At 37.0% G+C, this 17,526-nt stretch overlaps 3 protein-coding genes and 1 non-coding gene across 4 annotated transcripts; 2 read left to right on the top strand and 2 right to left on the bottom strand.

The window, feature by feature from the left end:
- Nucleotides 1-874: 874 nt before the first annotated feature.
- LOC137948395 (uclacyanin 1-like) lies at nt 875-2,611 on the top strand. Its single transcript, XM_068794476.1, has 2 exons — nt 875-1,052; nt 1,995-2,611. Exons 1-2 carry the CDS (start codon nt 875-877, stop codon nt 2,609-2,611), a joined length of 795 nt encoding a protein of 264 aa, XP_068650577.1.
- Nucleotides 2,612-3,387: 776 nt separating this feature from the next.
- Nucleotides 3,388-3,469, bottom strand: TRNAS-UGA (transfer RNA serine (anticodon UGA)). The gene has a single exon. It is a non-coding gene; the product is annotated as a tRNA-Ser (tRNA).
- An 884-nt stretch (nt 3,470-4,353) lies between these two features.
- Nucleotides 4,354-6,718, top strand: LOC137948392 (blue copper protein-like). The gene is made up of 5 exons (XM_068794474.1): nt 4,354-4,525; nt 4,839-5,140; nt 5,840-5,909; nt 6,024-6,194; nt 6,363-6,718. The coding sequence occupies exons 1-5, from the start codon at nt 4,354-4,356 to the stop codon at nt 6,716-6,718; spliced, it is 1,071 nt and encodes a 356-aa protein (XP_068650575.1).
- A 2,274-nt stretch (nt 6,719-8,992) lies between these two features.
- LOC137948844 (uncharacterized) lies at nt 8,993-12,004 on the bottom strand. Its single transcript, XM_068795023.1, has 2 exons — nt 11,832-12,004; nt 8,993-11,741 (listed from the first exon to the last, which is right to left on the bottom strand). Exons 1-2 carry the CDS (start codon nt 11,930-11,932, stop codon nt 9,101-9,103), a joined length of 2,742 nt encoding a protein of 913 aa, XP_068651124.1. The 5' UTR covers nt 11,933-12,004; the 3' UTR covers nt 8,993-9,100.
- Between the last annotated feature and the right edge of the window lie 5,522 nt (nt 12,005-17,526).

Below are 17,526 nucleotides of genomic sequence, written 5' to 3'. Positions count from 1 at the left end.
AATTTGCATATACCCATGAAACTACCGATAGGCATACGTACTTAGTGTAAGAAATGATATGATATGATATGGGGGGCTATTAGAAGACTAGTGTAGAAAATGGCATAGTAAGGATCTAGTGTCGGTCATTAGATAAGAATCCAACATTGTTGCTAAATAGGAAATTTAGCAATTAAACATGGTATATTTATCCCCGAATTAAGGATGCACTCAAAAGGTGAATATATGCTGCACAAGTCGGTATGCACCATAGGCCCAAAGATGCTAGAGACAAAACATTGTTGGTCTAGTGATGATTAGGGTTGGCATCGAGTCGAGTCAAACTCGAACCTGCATATGTGAGAATTTGGTTTGATCTGAATACTTCAAACTCGAGCCTAAAATCGGAATGTAACACATAGTCTACATACCAAACATGTAACAACCTACGTGTTACCTAACTATAAAATACCAATCTCAAGCTCTAACGAGCAAAGTGACAATGTATCAAAGACAAACATAGATCAGTGAAGTTAAGAGATCATAGGATTCATCTTCCATCCTTCAGTCTCCTGAAAGTTACATCTCTTCAATCGACTCCCTCGTTGGCATCATTTTTTAAGCCAAAGAAAGCAGGCCATGGCCTCCGTTGGTCCAGTCAATGAATGGCAACGCAGCTACCTGCCTTCGTGGTCGATCTGTTATTTAATTCACGGACAATTTTATTCCTCTACTAAGCATGTTTTATAACGAAAATCGGCAGCTTATATCGAGTCGGCAATCTGGACCATTCCATTTTCATGCCAGCTTTTCTTCCTCAAAATGATGCTATAAATAATCGTCTCTCCGTCTTCATTGAATTAGCAAATCATCAAACAGCTGCTGCTTGTGTCTCATGGCACTGATCAAAATGCAGTTTGCTCACGTAGCTCTTGCAGTCTTGGTAGTTTTTCCGGCTCTTTTTATCGCTTCGGCGACGGAGTTCATCGTTGGAGACGATTCCGGCTGGACCATCGACGTCGATTATGAAGCTTGGGCCAGGGGGAAAAGGTTCTACGTCGGAGATACTCTAGGTAATCATTAGAATAGTAGTCTCTGCTAACCCTAAAGGAAGAAGACTCATACAAAAATTTCCCCTTCGACTAAAAATTTCCATAGTTTTTTTTTTTTTTTCATTTGATTTTCTTGATTTCTTTGGTATTTAAAATTTATCAAAAATATAGGAAAATTATTTTTCTATTACTCCTATAAGAAATTTATAAAAAAAATACTAAAAAGTGGTTTTACCTCTTAATTTAATCTTATTTATTATTTTTTACAAAAAAAAATTATTTCTAGTACCGTAAACACAAACATTATAACTAATTTTCCTATCGTAGTACAAACACAGGAAAACCGATCAAAGGAAAAATTTTACAATAAAAAAAAATTCAATGAAAAACCAATAAAAAATAATAACTTTTTTGTCATTTTATTTTCCTATGGCACCACAAACGATCCCTAGGAAATTTCTTACTAGGGCTAGTTATTATGCGATGGAAGCAGTCTTGACTTTAACATGATATTCGAGTTGATTTAGATTAACTGTGCCAAAGCCTTTAGTTTATGTACAACTCCCATTGAAAAATACCGAGGGAGGGTCTTCGATTAACACCCCCTACATTGTTCCTAGTGTATCCAAATACTCTCAGAGTAGTGTTTGTAAGTATGTTTCCATATGCAACCCACCTTACCTAATCGGTAGTAGTTAGGGATGGTAGTCGGGTCGGGTTTCACCTCGTAAGTATCCCCACCCTAAAGGGTTTCAAAAAAATTATTTTTAATTTTTAATTGAATATTTTTTAGTGTATCTATATAAGATAATATAGAGATATTATTAAAAATTAAGGATGTTATTAAGGAGAAAAGGGATTTATATGTAGTTGGATTTTTTTAAACTGCCATCCCAAACAATAAGTCCTATAGTGACTCTTATGAAGGGTTTTTAAGTGTATTGATCTGATATTATGGTGCAGTGTTCAACTACGATGAAGCGTACCACAGCGTGGTCAAGGTAAACGGGACTGGATTTGCGCAGTGCATAGTGTCACCCAACAATGGTGTTTTCACGACCGGGAGTGACCGGATCACGTTGACCACTCCGGGGAAGAAATGGTACATCTGTGGCGTCGACGACCACTGCAGCTACTACGGCCAGAAGCTCAAAATCACGGTTCTTCCCAGGGGCGCTTACCTGCCACCAGCGCCGGCACCTTCGGTTGCTCCGTCTCAGTGGGTACTAATACCAGAACTGCCAGCTCCTTGGCCGGCCCCCGTCGGAGCTCAAGTCGAGGTTGGAGATGATTGGGAAACACCAGCGCCGGCACCTTCGGCAGCTCCGTCTCAGTGGGTACTACTACCAGAAGTGCCAGCATCTGCCACCCCGGCTCCATGGTGGGCACCTTCCTTGTCGCCAATGCCGCCTGCGTTGGTACCTCCCCCGCCGTCAATGCCAGCTCCATGGGCGGCACCGGCTGATGACGCAACAAACGAGGCCGAAGTGCCATGGGTACTCCCTGTGTCACCGGTTCAGCCACCGGCCTGGTGGTCATTCACACCTGAATCTCCTCCTGCGGAGCCACCCTACTACTGAGAAGCTACCTTCGTCTCTCCAATTGATAGTTAATAATAAGACTTTTAGTTTTGGTATTCAATAAATGAGTGTATTTGGATTAATCTAAATAAATAAATTGATTTTATTGGTATTAATTATAGTATATGCTATTATATTAAGCATAATTTCCCCCTTTAATCTCCATTAAAAAAATTGGTACTTGTCAGTCATATTCTAGTGTGCCGGCTCATAACCTCTAGAGATTCAGAACTTCGGTTATCGGAGAAATAAGATTCTTGTTAGTGCAATAAGAATAATTACTCTTCCACCTATTTCATATGTCGGTACAAATGCAAAATATATTGATAAAAATAAATTTGATTAATTTATAACATAATTTTTTTAATAAAAATCAATTAATAAAAAATAACATTCTTATTGTATTATTGTCTTATTACAACACAAATGGTCCCAAAATGTCTAGATTAAGTCCTTAATTGACTCGATTAAGCACAAAATTTTAGGGCAACTATGAAAATCTAAAGACCCCCATCTCAAATAAAATATTTGAGTGTGAAGAATGTTATAAATTAGTTGTGTTTGGATATAAATTACAAAAATATTATATACCCATTTTATATTATAATCTAATTTGTATATATTAAGGTTAATCATTTTTAAAAGGCTAATCAATTTATTAAGACAAATTAGAAAGAATTGAGAATTTAAGAATCTTATCTCTAAAAGCCTTTGACCAATAACCTCTTTTGCTTACAAATATGAAATAACTAGTGAAAAGAAAAGAAAAAAGGATGCGTCGACAGCAGGGTTCGAACCTGCGCGGGCGAAGCCCAACAGATTTCAAGTCTGTCTCCTTAACCACTCGGACATATCGACTTTGACGGTTGATAAACCTAATTTAATTTTTAATATAATAATAGATAGAGTTATTTTGAATGCTGCTTCAGCATACTAGACATACCAATGTGTGGTACCAGATATTGGAGTCTCTAATACAATACCTGATAAATTTTGTGATTCTAATTAGAAAGCCTTAAAATTATATACAAATTGTATCAAACTAGTTGGGGGGACTCTAGATCAGGATCCAAACACCATGTCTAATACATGATTTCATAAATGATCATGTATTTTCAACATATATATGTAAATAAAATACATATTATATATATTATTTTTAAATTTTAACATTTGGGTTTTTACCCGATACTAATATCAAAACTAGAAAGTTCGAGAAGAAGAATCACAAAAAAAAGGGGTAAAATACATTAGTTTCCAACATTTGAAGGGGCATAACCCTTCTCCGCCCTCCTTCGGCTTCACGCGTAATAATATTATTGATACTGGAATTACATATCAATGCATCTTATCTAATTGAAGATTTTTTAATATAAACACATCAGATACACCAAAAGCTTTGAAGCTTAGTGAATATTTAACATTACTAACCACTTCATAGTATCTTCCGGAGTTGTCTTGGTCTGTTTTGGCCATTAGAAGGCCTCCTCTTGTCCATCACGCCCAACTCTCTTTGTTCCCCCCCTTTTGTACCTGTCTACATTCTAAAGCCATATTGGATGTTTCCCATTCATGCAGGCCCTTGGCCGGCTGGCCAACCATCTCACACAATTATACGAGGAATGAGCCCCTTTGCCTCTATATATAAAGCCATATCCACCCCATGAAGCAAATAAGAGAAAGCATTTGGAGCAAAGGGTGAAGTTACTTACTAACTCTTCCTTAGCCAACCAATTGTGCTAATGGCTTCCATGAAAATGTTCTCTCTTCTTGTTGTTGTTATTGCTATTCTCGTTGTTCTTTCGAATTTCTCAATGGCGAAAGAGTTTATAGTCGGAGATGAAGCTGGTTGGAATGTTAACTTCGATAAGAACTGGGTAGAAGGCAAGGATTTTATAGTCGGAGATACAATTGGTATGTTTTTTTTCTTCTTCTTCTTACCTCACAGAATCACATGTATACTTATTTTGAGCATTTATCGGTAGTATGGTTGCACTATCGAATTACCCACATCATGAAGTGTCATGTCCATGGAGATAAGAAGAATTCTTTCATATAAAATCAAAACTTTCTTGGTCGACAATTTGGTTCATGTTTCTTAAGTAATTTTTAATTATTAGGATTTTTATTAATTATTTTAAAATTTTAATTTATATAATTATTATTATTATGAAGTTCAGGAGTGATAAAAATTTATTTATTTATTTATTTGTATATTTTCATGCAGTTTTTAAATATAACAAGAGCAAGCACAACGTATACAAAGTGGACAAGGCCGGGTTCGACAACTGCACGGTGCCACCAAATGGGCTCCTCAACACTGGAAATGACACAATAGCCCTTGCAAGCCCAGGGAAGAAGTGGTACATTTGTGGAGTGGGTGAACACTGTGCCAAACTCGGCATGAAACTCGCCCTCACCGTCAAGGCACACGATGACTCAGCCGCCGCTCCTAGCTCACCACCGGCAACACCAGGTGGCCCGAGTTCCAGCAACTCGGCTAGTGGGATCGTCGCGTCTGGATTTCAGGCAATTGTGGCAGTCGTGGCTCTGGGTTTTGCCATGATCATGGCTTAATTACTACAATAATTATCCAAGTTATATGGAGTTTTATTTTTTTAATTTTCTGTAATTGTCATTTGGATTGGTTTTGTGCGGAACTCAATGATTGGGTTCTATTAGTAAATCGTACTCTTTCTCCTTTGTCATGGGGAAAATCAATAATATGTGACACATTTGTTGAATATGTTACATTTGTACCACATTGGAAGGGTTTGTGCCTCTATATAGAGATATTTTGGAGGAACTTTTAGCGACCATTTTGCGCCATTATAGGAAAAAAACGATTGGAGAAAAAAACAAGTCACGTTTGCGGACAGGTTTAAGAGTTTGGCGACCCATCACGAATGGAAACAGTAAATTAGTTGTTTTGGGTGGACAAGGCAAACTGTATGATCAAAGGAAGAAGAAGACGTTTTGGTCCTCTTCTGGTTTGGATCATCCCTTTTCTCTTTTTATCACTTTTAGTGGCACAAGTACATATGTACCTCCCAGCATCAAATAAAATGGAAAGTTCTGAATAGACTAAGACAGAATCATATCTTTCTATTCATCATTGCCCCCATCAACATCAAACTCATCCTGGGTTTCTTCGACTCTGGTCAAGGGTTGAATTCAGGGCTAGTTCAATCTGGTTGATTTCATTTGTTTATTGATTTGTTGTTGCAGGCTTTGCACCGCCTGAACTGTTTCTGCCGCCCAGAATCGGCTACTAGAGAAATGATTCTGAAGCCTGTTGGTATCTATAAATAGAACACAGTTTCTCCTTGAATTGTAGCAACCCTTGAGAGATCAAGCAGAAAAATCACCTCTGGGAGCTGATAGAGCTTTATAGTGTGTTACTCTTGGTAAGCTCGAATGGGTTCTAAGCAAATGCTTGTCTTTCTTCTGATCACCATGGCTTGCCTACCTGCCATCTCTCTCGCCAAAGAATTCGTTGTTGGAGATGAGTCCGGGTGGAGGACTGACTTCAATTACACGGCTTGGGCTGAGGGGAAAGATTTTCATGTCGGAGATGCACTCGGTAAATTTGATGTCAATCTGCAGTTTCAATTCATGTATCTAAATCTTCACCAGCCAAATACTATTCTTTACCTGTAGATGTTTCTTTGAATGTAGAGACATAATGAAAAGATTGAAAAAGTTGATAAAAGGACTGACAGAGAAATGTAAACTTGGTTGCATTTTGCAGTGTTTAACTATCCTAAAAGAAGTCACAATGTCTTGAGAGTTGATGGTGTTGCCTTCCAGAGCTGCACAGCGCCACAGGACATCACGCCTCTTGAAACTGGGAATGATGTGATCACCCTGCAGAGCCCTGGTAGAAGGTGGTACATATGTGGAGTAGCCCAGCACTGTGAGCTTGGAATGATGAAGCTTGTCATTACAGTACAAGAGAAACCAGGATTTTCGCTTCACGACAATATTGCACCCACACCGGCAATGCCGGGCGGTGAGACTCCCAGTTCAGCAAATGGGATTGAGAGAAGTGCAGTTCAGGTGCTGCTGGTGGCAATGGCAGCCGTAGTGATGATGTTCATGGCTTGATTTTCTGTGTGTGAAGAAGAGATTCTAAGCTCAATTCATTTATGTGTGTCCCTGGTGATGTGTTTTGTTCTTTGTGAACTTTTTGGATTAGTGATTGGTCGTCCTTCATTTTTCTCCACACTCAAGTTCCCAGTTGTCTTGATGGACTCAATTTGCTATGAGATCAGAGGTCCAAGAAAGACCTCTATCAAATAAAGGTTAATGTTAATGGCCACTCTCTCCAGTGCGAGAGAGCCATAAATTTATGCTGTCCTACAAGGTGCTAAGAAAGTATATACAACAGGAAGATAGAGACAACCAGACAAATATAACAATTTGGACTTGATTCACCAAAATTCCACCTAGCCAACAGATGTAAAACACACGCTAAAATCATTTTACCAACTTTGATAGAAATTTTCATAAAGAAGAAAATATCTGTTGTCTCATATCATAGTTTAAGTAAAAACAGCCCTGCATTTCTCAGATCAACTTAAAGCAATCACTAAGCTCATAACACTTCAGTTAGCATCCTATTTCACACTTTTATATATTGCAGGAACCAAAAGAAAACCAAGAAGAGGAAAAAATATACAGTATCTTCTTTAAATTTGAGACAATAAATAAGACTGTGAGAGGGTAAAATGTAGACAAGAAGGAGAGACTAACAATTCGAAAGCCCCCCATATTTAGCTATGTGAGATAACTAACCCCTGCATGGTTAACTTGGGAAAGAAAATCACCCATTCCTAATAACTTTCCATTGCAAACACAACACAAATTTATGTTCTTTAGTTTGAAAATGAGTATGTTTCTATAAAATATTCAGCAATAGTATAAAAATAAAGGGTCAAAAGATTTTGGACAGGAAAGACAAAAAAAAAAAAACTGATTTTGTTGTTAATGACAAAATATGCGCTTTTCCTGATTTAGGGAGACAGACATTCAGCTTCCATTTTCTGCTGGTTGAAAACTTTTTTTTTTTTGAAGGAAGAGTGTGAAATTTTATTGAAAGAGAGAGAAGATACAACCTAGATGGACCGTCCTCCACTACAAGGTCTTGGAGGGAAGAACCTTTTTTTGCATGATAGTCTGCCAAATGATTGGCAGATCTTGGGTCCATATACAATTTAGATGGGAAGTTATATTACATATTTCAAAATAAGTATCCCAGTGCTGCTAGGGTGGGCGGATTTTCTTCGTGAACCAATCAATGATAACCTTAGAGTCACCTTCGATAATGAGGAGCCTAACAAGAAGGTACCGGAAGATCAAGAGGCCCTGGAACAGTCCAATGAGTTCTACGGTAGTAAAGTCAGAAATACCCAGAGGGCTCGCAAACGAGTAGAAGAGGTAGCTGTTTTCATCATGAATTACACCACCGAACCCTATGGGACCAGGGCAACCAAAGGCACTACCATCGAAGTTAATCTTGAAGTGACCAGAGGGAGGGAGGGGACCACGTAGTCATGATTGGGGGGAAGGGAAGGCCCCGCCATTGCGGTGATCAGATGCCAGTTCCCTCTGAAATCAGTGCTACTAAGGTGGTATTGAAAACTCAATACCATAAATTTTTGAAAAGTGAAAATCTGCTGGTACTAAAGCAGAAAAAGATAACCACCAATCACTGTGGAACAAAAAAATTCTGACTGCAGTAACTTAAAAGCTTTTTTATAGTTTATGGAACACAACCAACAGTACTGTAATGCATACAGACATTGGTGAGAAGACCAGAGACAGCAAACCTAAGAAAGAGAGGAGGCATAAAGATAATCGTATTGGACAATAAATCAAAACAAAATAGATATACCTTTTTTCTTTATGAAAAGGAAAATAGATATATCTTTTGTATAACTAAAAATAGTTATAATCTGAATACAGACTTGAGAACACAGTCAAATATTATTAATTTTTTCAAATGAAAGAGCAAAATTAATATAATAAAAGCAGTCATGTGAACTCAATAAAGGAAACTAGGGAAGAAGATGGAGTTTGCAAGCTTCTCACTATCCAATGTGATCTCTATGATTCAAAATCATTGATTTGCTTGCCTGTAAACTGACTAAAAAAACATAATCAAATATTCAATGACACCAGATCCAGTCAACATTAGTAGTGAAGGTTACCTGTATTCTAAGCAACTACTCTAAAAAATAGACAGTAATGCCCATTAAATGATTTACTTAAAAACCCCTAAAATTTTCAGAAACAGAATCCACTAAAAAAACTCTTCCTCATTATTATACAAGGAAAGAAAGTATTCCCACAGACAATCCAAACTAATGAACTGGAATATTTAATGAACTTTAATGTATGCACTTTTATTAGCATATCGATATAAGAGAAACACAAGGAGGAGAATATCCACTTGCCTTACAACAAAAGAGAAAAACAGTAACAGCTTTATGATATGCTAGCTTGAATGATTACTAGCTTAGCCTTAATTTCTTGCAGAGAAATGGCGTCAGGATGCATCGTCCCACAAAGCACTGATCTGATGCTAATTGCCATCTCACATAGCTCCTTCGCGATGCCATACTCCCCGCCTCTCATCATAAGTTTAGCTCTCAGCTCTAGCAGAGTTGCTTTTAGAAGTTCTAGTTCCTCATATTGCTCTGGTTTCAAGTTTGAACTGGACATGAACGAACACAGTGCGCAAAGAGACAACTCTTGTCCCCTCTGGAGAGAGGAAACAAAAGACCCTCTAACATCCTCTAATGCTTCAGTACAAAGTCGCAAGAGTGTGAGGGCAGCTTTGTACCTTGAGAAGTTGGTAAACGTCTGGTATGCTAGAGGTATAGCTAATCGTTTAATGAAGGAAACTAACTCAATTGAGTTGAGCTTAGTGGTAGCTGGACTGGCCCCAAACTGGAATATCAGGAAACAAGAAGCCCATATATGCTCAGTCTGCATGGGAACAGATTGTTCATTGATAATCATCTGAAGTACTGCTCGAGCAACTCCAAGTCCTCCTCTTTTTCTTACGTAAAGCTTAACGATCTCATGGAAATGGAGAGAATCCCGCTGAGCATTCCTTCTAGCAATTCCAATATTCACCAGCAGATTAGATGCTTCACCCACTGATGTATCATCAGAGGTAAGACATCTGCAAGTCATAGACTGAATAAACTTCTTCCATATCCGGACTCGATAATACTCCTTCTGCACTTCATCAGCAGCTAAAGTCAATAGATAAACTGGGATTGGAGACGGGGCAAACCACCCACTTGCTAAAACCATCCTTGCTCCCATATTCTGTTCCATGTCTGAAAATCTGAATATGGAGAAGCAAACCTCCAAGAGACGCATGAAGAATGGACTGTCTCTTAGAACTGTACTGTCATTGGTACTCCATGTGAATTCCCTGAGAGGCATTCGGCTAATGGTATTTAACAGAGCTGTTGGACTTAGTGGAAGCTCATTAAGAATAGATCCAACAATAGCAAGACCTAATGTAAGGCCATGCAAACTTTCTTCAATGACCCTAAGAGCTTCATCGTCTTCTGTTGAAAGATCTCTCTGTCGCCTGTTCATCAAGGACATGGCTTCTGCACCTAAGAAGCGAGAGAGCCTCAAGGGCTCAAGGTTCAAAACTCGAGGCAAACAGGTCGATATAATGACATGGGTCACCCCACCAAAACGTGGCAGAAGATCCATAACATCTCTACCATCCCACCAGTCTTTCTGTACGTCCAAATTATCGATCACAACCAAGAATGGAATGTCACGCATTAGTTCCTTTCTCATTTTAGAAATGGCCTCCATCTCCATTTCCTCAAAACTCCTTGGTCTACTACTCTCATTAGACAGCTGGTTTTCAACACTCAAGTCTACACCCAAGAAAGACACAAAATTCATGTAGTTTTGACAAATATATCTAGCCTCCCCCCCAATCCACAAAACCATCTGATATCTCTGATGAACTTTGTAGGCAAATTCCGTCAGCAACTCAGTTTTACCTATTCCTGACTCACCAGAAACAACAGCTATTCCCTTCCCATACATGGATTTCCATGCTTTCAGGCGCCTTCCTTTACTTCTACTCAGATTGCTCTCAGGATCCTTAAATCCTTCCATCTCAATGTCCTGATCGCTTTCCCTCCACTTTAGTGAATCTTTTCCCTTCTTGGTTTTAGTAGTTTCTTCTCCAGCCACCAATTTGTTGCTTGTTTCTTGATCAGCTTTTATTTCATGGTAATCGAGTTTAGCCTCCCCATCTACTCTACCAAAGAGAAGAAGTTCAAGCTCGAGAAGCTCGTGTCTTCTCCCCATGAAATTACTGTTCCGACTCAATGGGAACTCCTCCTTTTGCACTACTCCCTTCCACTGATTTACTTTCTCAATAACATGACGTTTCCCCAATTTCTTCCCAAGTATAACAACAGTCTCCAATACACAGTCTCTCCAGTTACCAGGGCGGGCTTCCAACTTCCATTCATCAATCTGAGAGAGTCCATGCACAACCTCTCTCCATTCCTTCTCTTCCCCACTGTAGGACTTCCAAACCTCTCCCCCATGCTTAGCCCATGCTTCAGTTCGCTTCTCGATTATATTCATAACCGAACAGTCCCCAGCATTTAAACCAAAGAAAATAGGGATCAGATTCTTCCTACCCAAGAACCGCCTTATCTCATGGATGCAGAATCCATCAGAAAACGATTTCTTTGTAAGAATAACGACTCCCATCGTAGCCTCATCCATTGCTTGCTCTGCCATAGCAAGGCTCCGGCTACTCTGGGATCGACTCTGATCAGCCATATAGCAGGAGACTCCCAAGAGCTCCAACTCAGCACGGACCCAGTTCCCGAATCGAAGCAAAGAAGCCTTGCGACCATGCAAACCGATATAAACATCATAGTTCCGGAGCCTCGTAGCATCCGAAGCATCCCAGCAGGCTTTCTTCAAACTGGGCCCGGCTTCTTTGCCGCTATTAGACGAGTTCCCGTCGGAAAAACCATCCGACGAACAAACTCGACCGGACATCCCGGCGCCCCCAAAGTGTTTCTTGAAATGGCTCAGTGAGATCACTCCTACACCAGCGTAACTGCATGCAGCAAACACCTCAGAAACTAAAACCACTCTACCATACAACATAACTAGACAAACTACGAAGCAAAAAAACTCAGAAACTCACCTCGCGGAATCTGAAGCATAGGAACGAGGAGACGGGTCCTCCATGGACGAAACGGAGACTGTTCTCGACAACGGCCGGAACCCAGAATTCTGCTGCTGCATGGAAGGAAGCCTGCAAGGTACACTGCTGGATTTGCGAGCGCATTGTGTGAGGGAGGACGAACAGTATATAAGCTAGAGCGTCCGAGATTCCAGGTGGGAGCTCTGAGCTTTCCATATTTGGCAGAATGGTGGAAATGGCCAGCGAAGACATTTAGTAGGCAGTGGTTGTTGCCGTTGCGGCGTGCTTCGAACAGTCGCTTTATCAGGACCGTTGGTTGGAGTGGGTCCACAGCGTAAGCTCCTGAAACAAAGAAGATTGGGCTGATCAGATCCTGAATTCGTTTTACTATGGATAGATTAATCTGATAAACCCTTTTTGAAGCATAATTAAACAATAATTAAATCTTCACAATCGTTCAATCGATCATATTTTATGTAATAACCAACCTAGTTATTCAGACATAATTTAATTAAAATTTATTAAAAAACCGTAAACCCTAAACCCTATCCGGCCTTTACGCCTTTCTACTTTCCGCCTTTCACGTAAATTATATAACTTTTTAGAGTAACTAGATTCATAACCTCACATTTAGTACGAAACAATTGAATATTTGACATAATTCGACTCCATCTGCCTCAGTTAACATCAATCGGCTCTTTTCTGATAAACCATGCTTATATTGTTTAGTTTAAGCACAATTAAGTAAGATTGAATCCATTCTTTTCCGATAATCTTATTAAGATAAACCAAGTAACGTATTTTAAAACAAAGCATCGATTCATTACTTTTGGTTAAACCTCAATTATATCTTCGATACCAGTTAAAATAAGAGAATACAAACATTATAATTCAAAAATTAAAATATAAACAACTTGATCAGATTTCAAGCCTAATATCACTCAAATGAGAATTTCCATTGATACAATTCAATCTTAGCTTAACAAAAATGACTTATATTTAAAGAATAAAAAAATAGATTTTTATTTTTTTAACTTAAATTCAATTCTTTTCCATTTCAAATATTCTTTTATTTTTAAAAGAAAAATATATTATTATTATATTTCACCAAAAATAAAAAAGCCTTACCTAGTGTGAAAGGTATAGAAAGGGCGTTTATCCTTGAGGTGAGGACAAACAAAATCACTTAAAATGATTAATGCAGCCTTTAAGGCAATGCTTTGGCACATTGATTAGGATGATAAAAGTGGTAAATCCCATAGTCTGGATACTTAGGACCCACCTTGGCAAGCTTATGCCCCTTGGAAGAGTCCCTTTTGGCATATCACTTAGGCTCATGGGTCCATTTTGCGTAGGGAAGCCACTTGAGGCAAGTGATAGAGGAAGCTTGGAAGAATTTGAATTTTGAGCTATATATAGCTTAAAATTTTAAATATTTTTGTTTTATGATTAATGCTTTTTAATTATGTGAGTATTCTTTGAATTGGACCGTTTCTTAGTATGGAATGGTAGTCGATGTTAAAGAATAGTTTCATAAATCAATAAATAAAGATATTTTGAGTTTATTAGTCGAACAAAATACTTTTTGACTTGGTTAGTTATTTTAAGATAGGTCTTGTATAGTATAAAAGCAGGTTCTCGTACATAGGACTCCAATCAAGTTTGTGTAAGACATGCAAAAGCAATCCCCACAACTACATAGATAAACGAGTAAAAGAATATTGGGTATATTAGTTACATAATATCAAAATTTCTAACAAGACTAGTCATTTTTTATGAGTTTTTGACCCAACTTTCACAATGGGTCTAACTAAACAAACGATTAACTTAGAACACAAGGTCTTTTGGGGGGATGGTAGCCCTTGCATCTCTTCTCTTTGGGTCAAAACCAATACAAGTAAACAACGGAGGACACCATGGCTATGTAGAATGGCAAGGGAAGGGCAAGGCTAATCTAGTCAGTAACTTGCCCAAATACGATTTTCGTAATGAGAATATAGGTTTTTCATTTTATTCTATGGAGCGGGGACAGGTTTCCCTTTAAAAACCTACACAAGTTGAGATAAGAACAAGGTTGTTGGAACATATCATTAGGTTTCTATAGTTTACTCTATTTTATAATAAAATTGTTTTCCATAAAATGCAGTTTCATATGGTTGACATATAGGGATCAAGGACAAGATTGTAGTTTGTTTACGTTATAAATAGGAAAAAGAGGTATGTAAACCTAATATCTCTCATCTATTTTCTTCATACAAAGTTTAACGACGTATTAAAGCAAGTTGTCTTTGAGTTGATTAACAACTAAGAAATGTCCCTTATAAATCCATAATAATAAGAAAAAAGAAACACAATATTGAGTTTCAATTCTATTCAATTTCGAATCGTTGAAGTACATGTTATTCCCAACGTAAAGGGCAGAAAGAGAAGTATGTGAGTGCAAAGTGCTAGCTCAAAAGTCGAAGACCACACAAGCTACAATTTTTGAAGATATTTCAAGTCAAACCACAAATTATTTGAAGATCAATTTTGAGTTGAAACCTAAATTTATATTTTTTATGCTAAAAATAGGAATTAAGAAACATAAATTGTAACAAGATGAATCTATATACTCCACCTTGAATAAAAGTATTGGAAAGTATAATTAGCTTTATTTAGCTTACTTTATTTTCAAGGAAAATTCTCTCCTATAAAGTAGTTATAGGGTTTATAGAGAGTAAGATTACGATAATAATTTTTCATGTTATTTAAGTTTTAAATAAGAAAGGAGTTTGTAAATCCTAATCTCTCCCATTTATTTTCTTCATGCAAATTCCAATAAAAATTATCCATAGAAGTATATCATTTACTTGGCGAACATATAGACTTTGTATATATCTTACTTTATATAACTTCATTATAGGAGAAAACAAAAAACAATTTAACAATATTTTGAATTCGTAGGACGGGCCAGTTTTTCCCAACCCAACCCTGACCTTACATGTTAGTGTCTCTAGGTGACCTCCAAACCTCAAGACATTGTATTAAGCAAAAAACAAAGAGAGAAGTTAGGACAGGAGAAGGGGTTAAGCCCCTACACTTATGTTACCCTATCCTGACCAACTAGTTAGCCAAATAGTCCTCTATATTATTTCAAAAACTATATAGACAAATCAATATTCTTTTAACCTAAAAGGCACAACTACATTAGTGTCCTATAGATGCAAATTAATTATAATATTTATGTTATTTCTAAAATTAAAATTTATTGCATTGACATCTCTTTGTAGCTTCATCAAAGTGTGAAATTTTATTAATAATATATTACTTTGTAAAGAAGAAATATTAGAATTTCCATAATGATTGCCCTGATGTAATTTATTATTCTATTATCTTAATAGTTAAAGGTAGGTATAAATAAAACCATTAATCTATATCACGCACCCCCCCCCCTCCCACGGTAGTGCCTCTGTCCCCTACCCTATGCACTTATAACTTGTCTCGTTTTATGAGATAAAATCAAGGTCATTCATTCCATCTCGTGCATATAATAGAGAAAATTCATAATTCGTGTGGGTATAGTGTATTGAGAACTTTGTATTCTATTCGGCACTATAAATACGAGGGGACACTACCTTTCCTTGTGGGTTTTAAGGCAACTAAGAAAACACATAGATTTAAAAAAAAAAAAACATAAGAAATAACTCAAAAGTGTTTCTTGAGTTGCATCTTAGCACGAGACAAAATCAGGGTTGTTCATTTCCATAGTCCATTCCAACATGATGTAAATGTTGGTGTGAGATCCTCCAGAGGAGGACTTCTACCTCCATCGGGTCATCTTCCAAATCCATAAAAACAAAGAAAGAAATCCTCCGTAACACTAGCTTCAAAATCTAATTGTAATTATTAATGTATAAATACCAATGTAAATCGACAGATAAAATAAGATATAAGAAGAAAAAATTTACATGGTATTAGAGTGTGGTTTGGGAAATTAAGTTTGGCAATGCGAAAATATGGTTTTAAACCAAGTAACCCATATCATACACTATTCTTAAAGCATCGACGAGGTAAAGTAACAACTTTGATAGTGTATGTAAACGATATGATCGTTATAGGAGATGATCCAGAAGAAATAACAAGACTTCAAGAGCAATTGGCAACAAAATTTGAGATGAAAAATCTGGGAGGACTCAAATATTTGATAGGAATAAGTTGTTAGGTCCAAACAAGGTGTATTCCTTTCCCAACAAAAATTATATCTTAGATCTATTATCAAAAGTTGAACTACTGGAGTGTAAGCCTGCAGATACCCCAATAATCCCAAATCACAAGCTTGGAGAATACCCAAACCAATACAAGTAAACAACGGAGGACACCATGGCTATGTAGAATGGCAAGGGAAGGGCAAGGCTAAGCTAGTAAGTAACTTGCCTAGACACGATTTTCGTAAGAGAATATAGGTTTTTCATTTTATGCTATGGAGCGGGGACAGGTTTCCCTTAAAAAACCTACACAAGTTGAGATAAGAACAAGGTTGTTGGAACATATCATTAGGTTTCTATAGTTTACTCTATTTTATGGTTGACATATAGGCAACAAAGACAAGATTGTAGCTTGTTGACATTATAAATAGGAAAAAGAGGTATGTAAACCTAATATCTCTCATCTGTTTTCTTCATACAAAGTTTAACGACGTATTAAAGCAAGTTGTCTTCTAAGTATTTGAGTTGATTATCAACTAAGAAATGTCTCTTATAAATCCATAATAATAAGAAAAAAGAAACACAATATTGAGTTTCAATTCTATTCAATCTCGGATTGTTGAAGTGCATGTTATTCCCAACGTCAGGGGCAGAAAGAGAAGTATGTGAGTGCAAAGTGCTAGCTCAAAAGTCGAAGACCACATAAGCTACAATTTTTGAAGATATTTCAAGCCATGTAAACCACAAATTATTTGAAGATCAATTTTGAGTTGAAACCTAAATTTATATTTTTTATGCTAAAAATAGGAATTAAGAAACATAAATTGTAACAAGATGAATCTATATACTCCACCTTGAATAAAAGTATTGGAAAGTATAATTAGCTTTATTTAGCTTACTTTATTTTCAAGGAAAATTATCTCTCCTATAAAGTAGTTATAGGGTTTATAGAGAGTAAGATTACGATAATAATTTTTCATGTTATTTAAGTTTTAAATAAGAAAGGAGTTTGTAAATCCTAATCTCTCCCATCTATTTTCTTCATGCAAATTCCAATAAAAATTATCCATAGAAGTATATCATTTACTTGGCGAACATATAGACTTTTTATATATCTTACTTTATATAACTTCATTATAGGAGAAAACAAAAAACAATTTAACAATATTTTGAATTCGTAGGACGGGTCAGTTTTTCCCAACCCAACCCTGACCTTACATGTTAGTGTCTCTAGGTGACCTCCCAGCCTCAAGACATTGTATTAAGCAAAAAACAAGAGACAGGTTAGGAAAGGAGAGGGGGTTAAACCCCTACACTTATGTTACCCTATCCTGACCAACTAGTTAGCCAAATAGTCCTCTATATTATTTCAAAAATTATATAGACAAATCAGTATTCTTTTAACCTTTAAGGCACAACTACATTAGTGCCCTATAGATGCAAATTAATTATAATATTTATGTTATTTCTAAAATTAAAATTTATTGCATTGACATCTCTTTGTAGCTTCA

The sequence above is a fragment of the Aristolochia californica genome, unplaced genomic scaffold (genome assembly GCF_029961685.1).
Source record: "Aristolochia californica isolate CCGP_79_NKW_82.1479 unplaced genomic scaffold, dmAriCali1.0.hap1 SCAF_13, whole genome shotgun sequence".
Classification (NCBI taxonomy): domain Eukaryota; kingdom Viridiplantae; phylum Streptophyta; class Magnoliopsida; order Piperales; family Aristolochiaceae; genus Aristolochia; species Aristolochia californica.
The sequence above is the reverse complement of the archived record's forward strand: the minus strand, read 5'-3'. Positions and strand labels throughout refer to the sequence as shown.

What these genes read in the sequence shown, in the direction of transcription:
- LOC137948844 (XM_068795023.1), bottom strand. Translation starts at nt 11,932, where the DNA reads ATGCAGCAGCAGAATTCTGGGTTCCGGCCGTTGTCGAGAACAGTCTCC. An exon ending in TATGCTTCAGATTCCGCGAG is followed by an intron (nt 11,742 to 11,831) that starts GTGAGTTTCTGA and finishes TGCTGCATGCAG; the next exon opens with TTACGCTGGTGTAGGAGTGA.
- LOC137948392 (XM_068794474.1), top strand. Translation starts at nt 4,354, where the DNA reads ATGGCTTCCATGAAAATGTTCTCTCTTCTTGTTGTTGTTATTGCTATT. An exon ending in TATAGTCGGAGATACAATTG is followed by an intron (nt 4,526 to 4,838) that starts GTATGTTTTTTT and finishes ATTTTCATGCAG; the next exon opens with TTTTTAAATATAACAAGAGC. An exon ending in TCATGTCGGAGATGCACTCG is followed by an intron (nt 6,195 to 6,362) that starts GTAAATTTGATG and finishes TGCATTTTGCAG; the next exon opens with TGTTTAACTATCCTAAAAGA.
- LOC137948395 (XM_068794476.1), top strand. Translation starts at nt 875, where the DNA reads ATGGCACTGATCAAAATGCAGTTTGCTCACGTAGCTCTTGCAGTCTTG. An exon ending in CTACGTCGGAGATACTCTAG is followed by an intron (nt 1,053 to 1,994) that starts GTAATCATTAGA and finishes ATTATGGTGCAG; the next exon opens with TGTTCAACTACGATGAAGCG.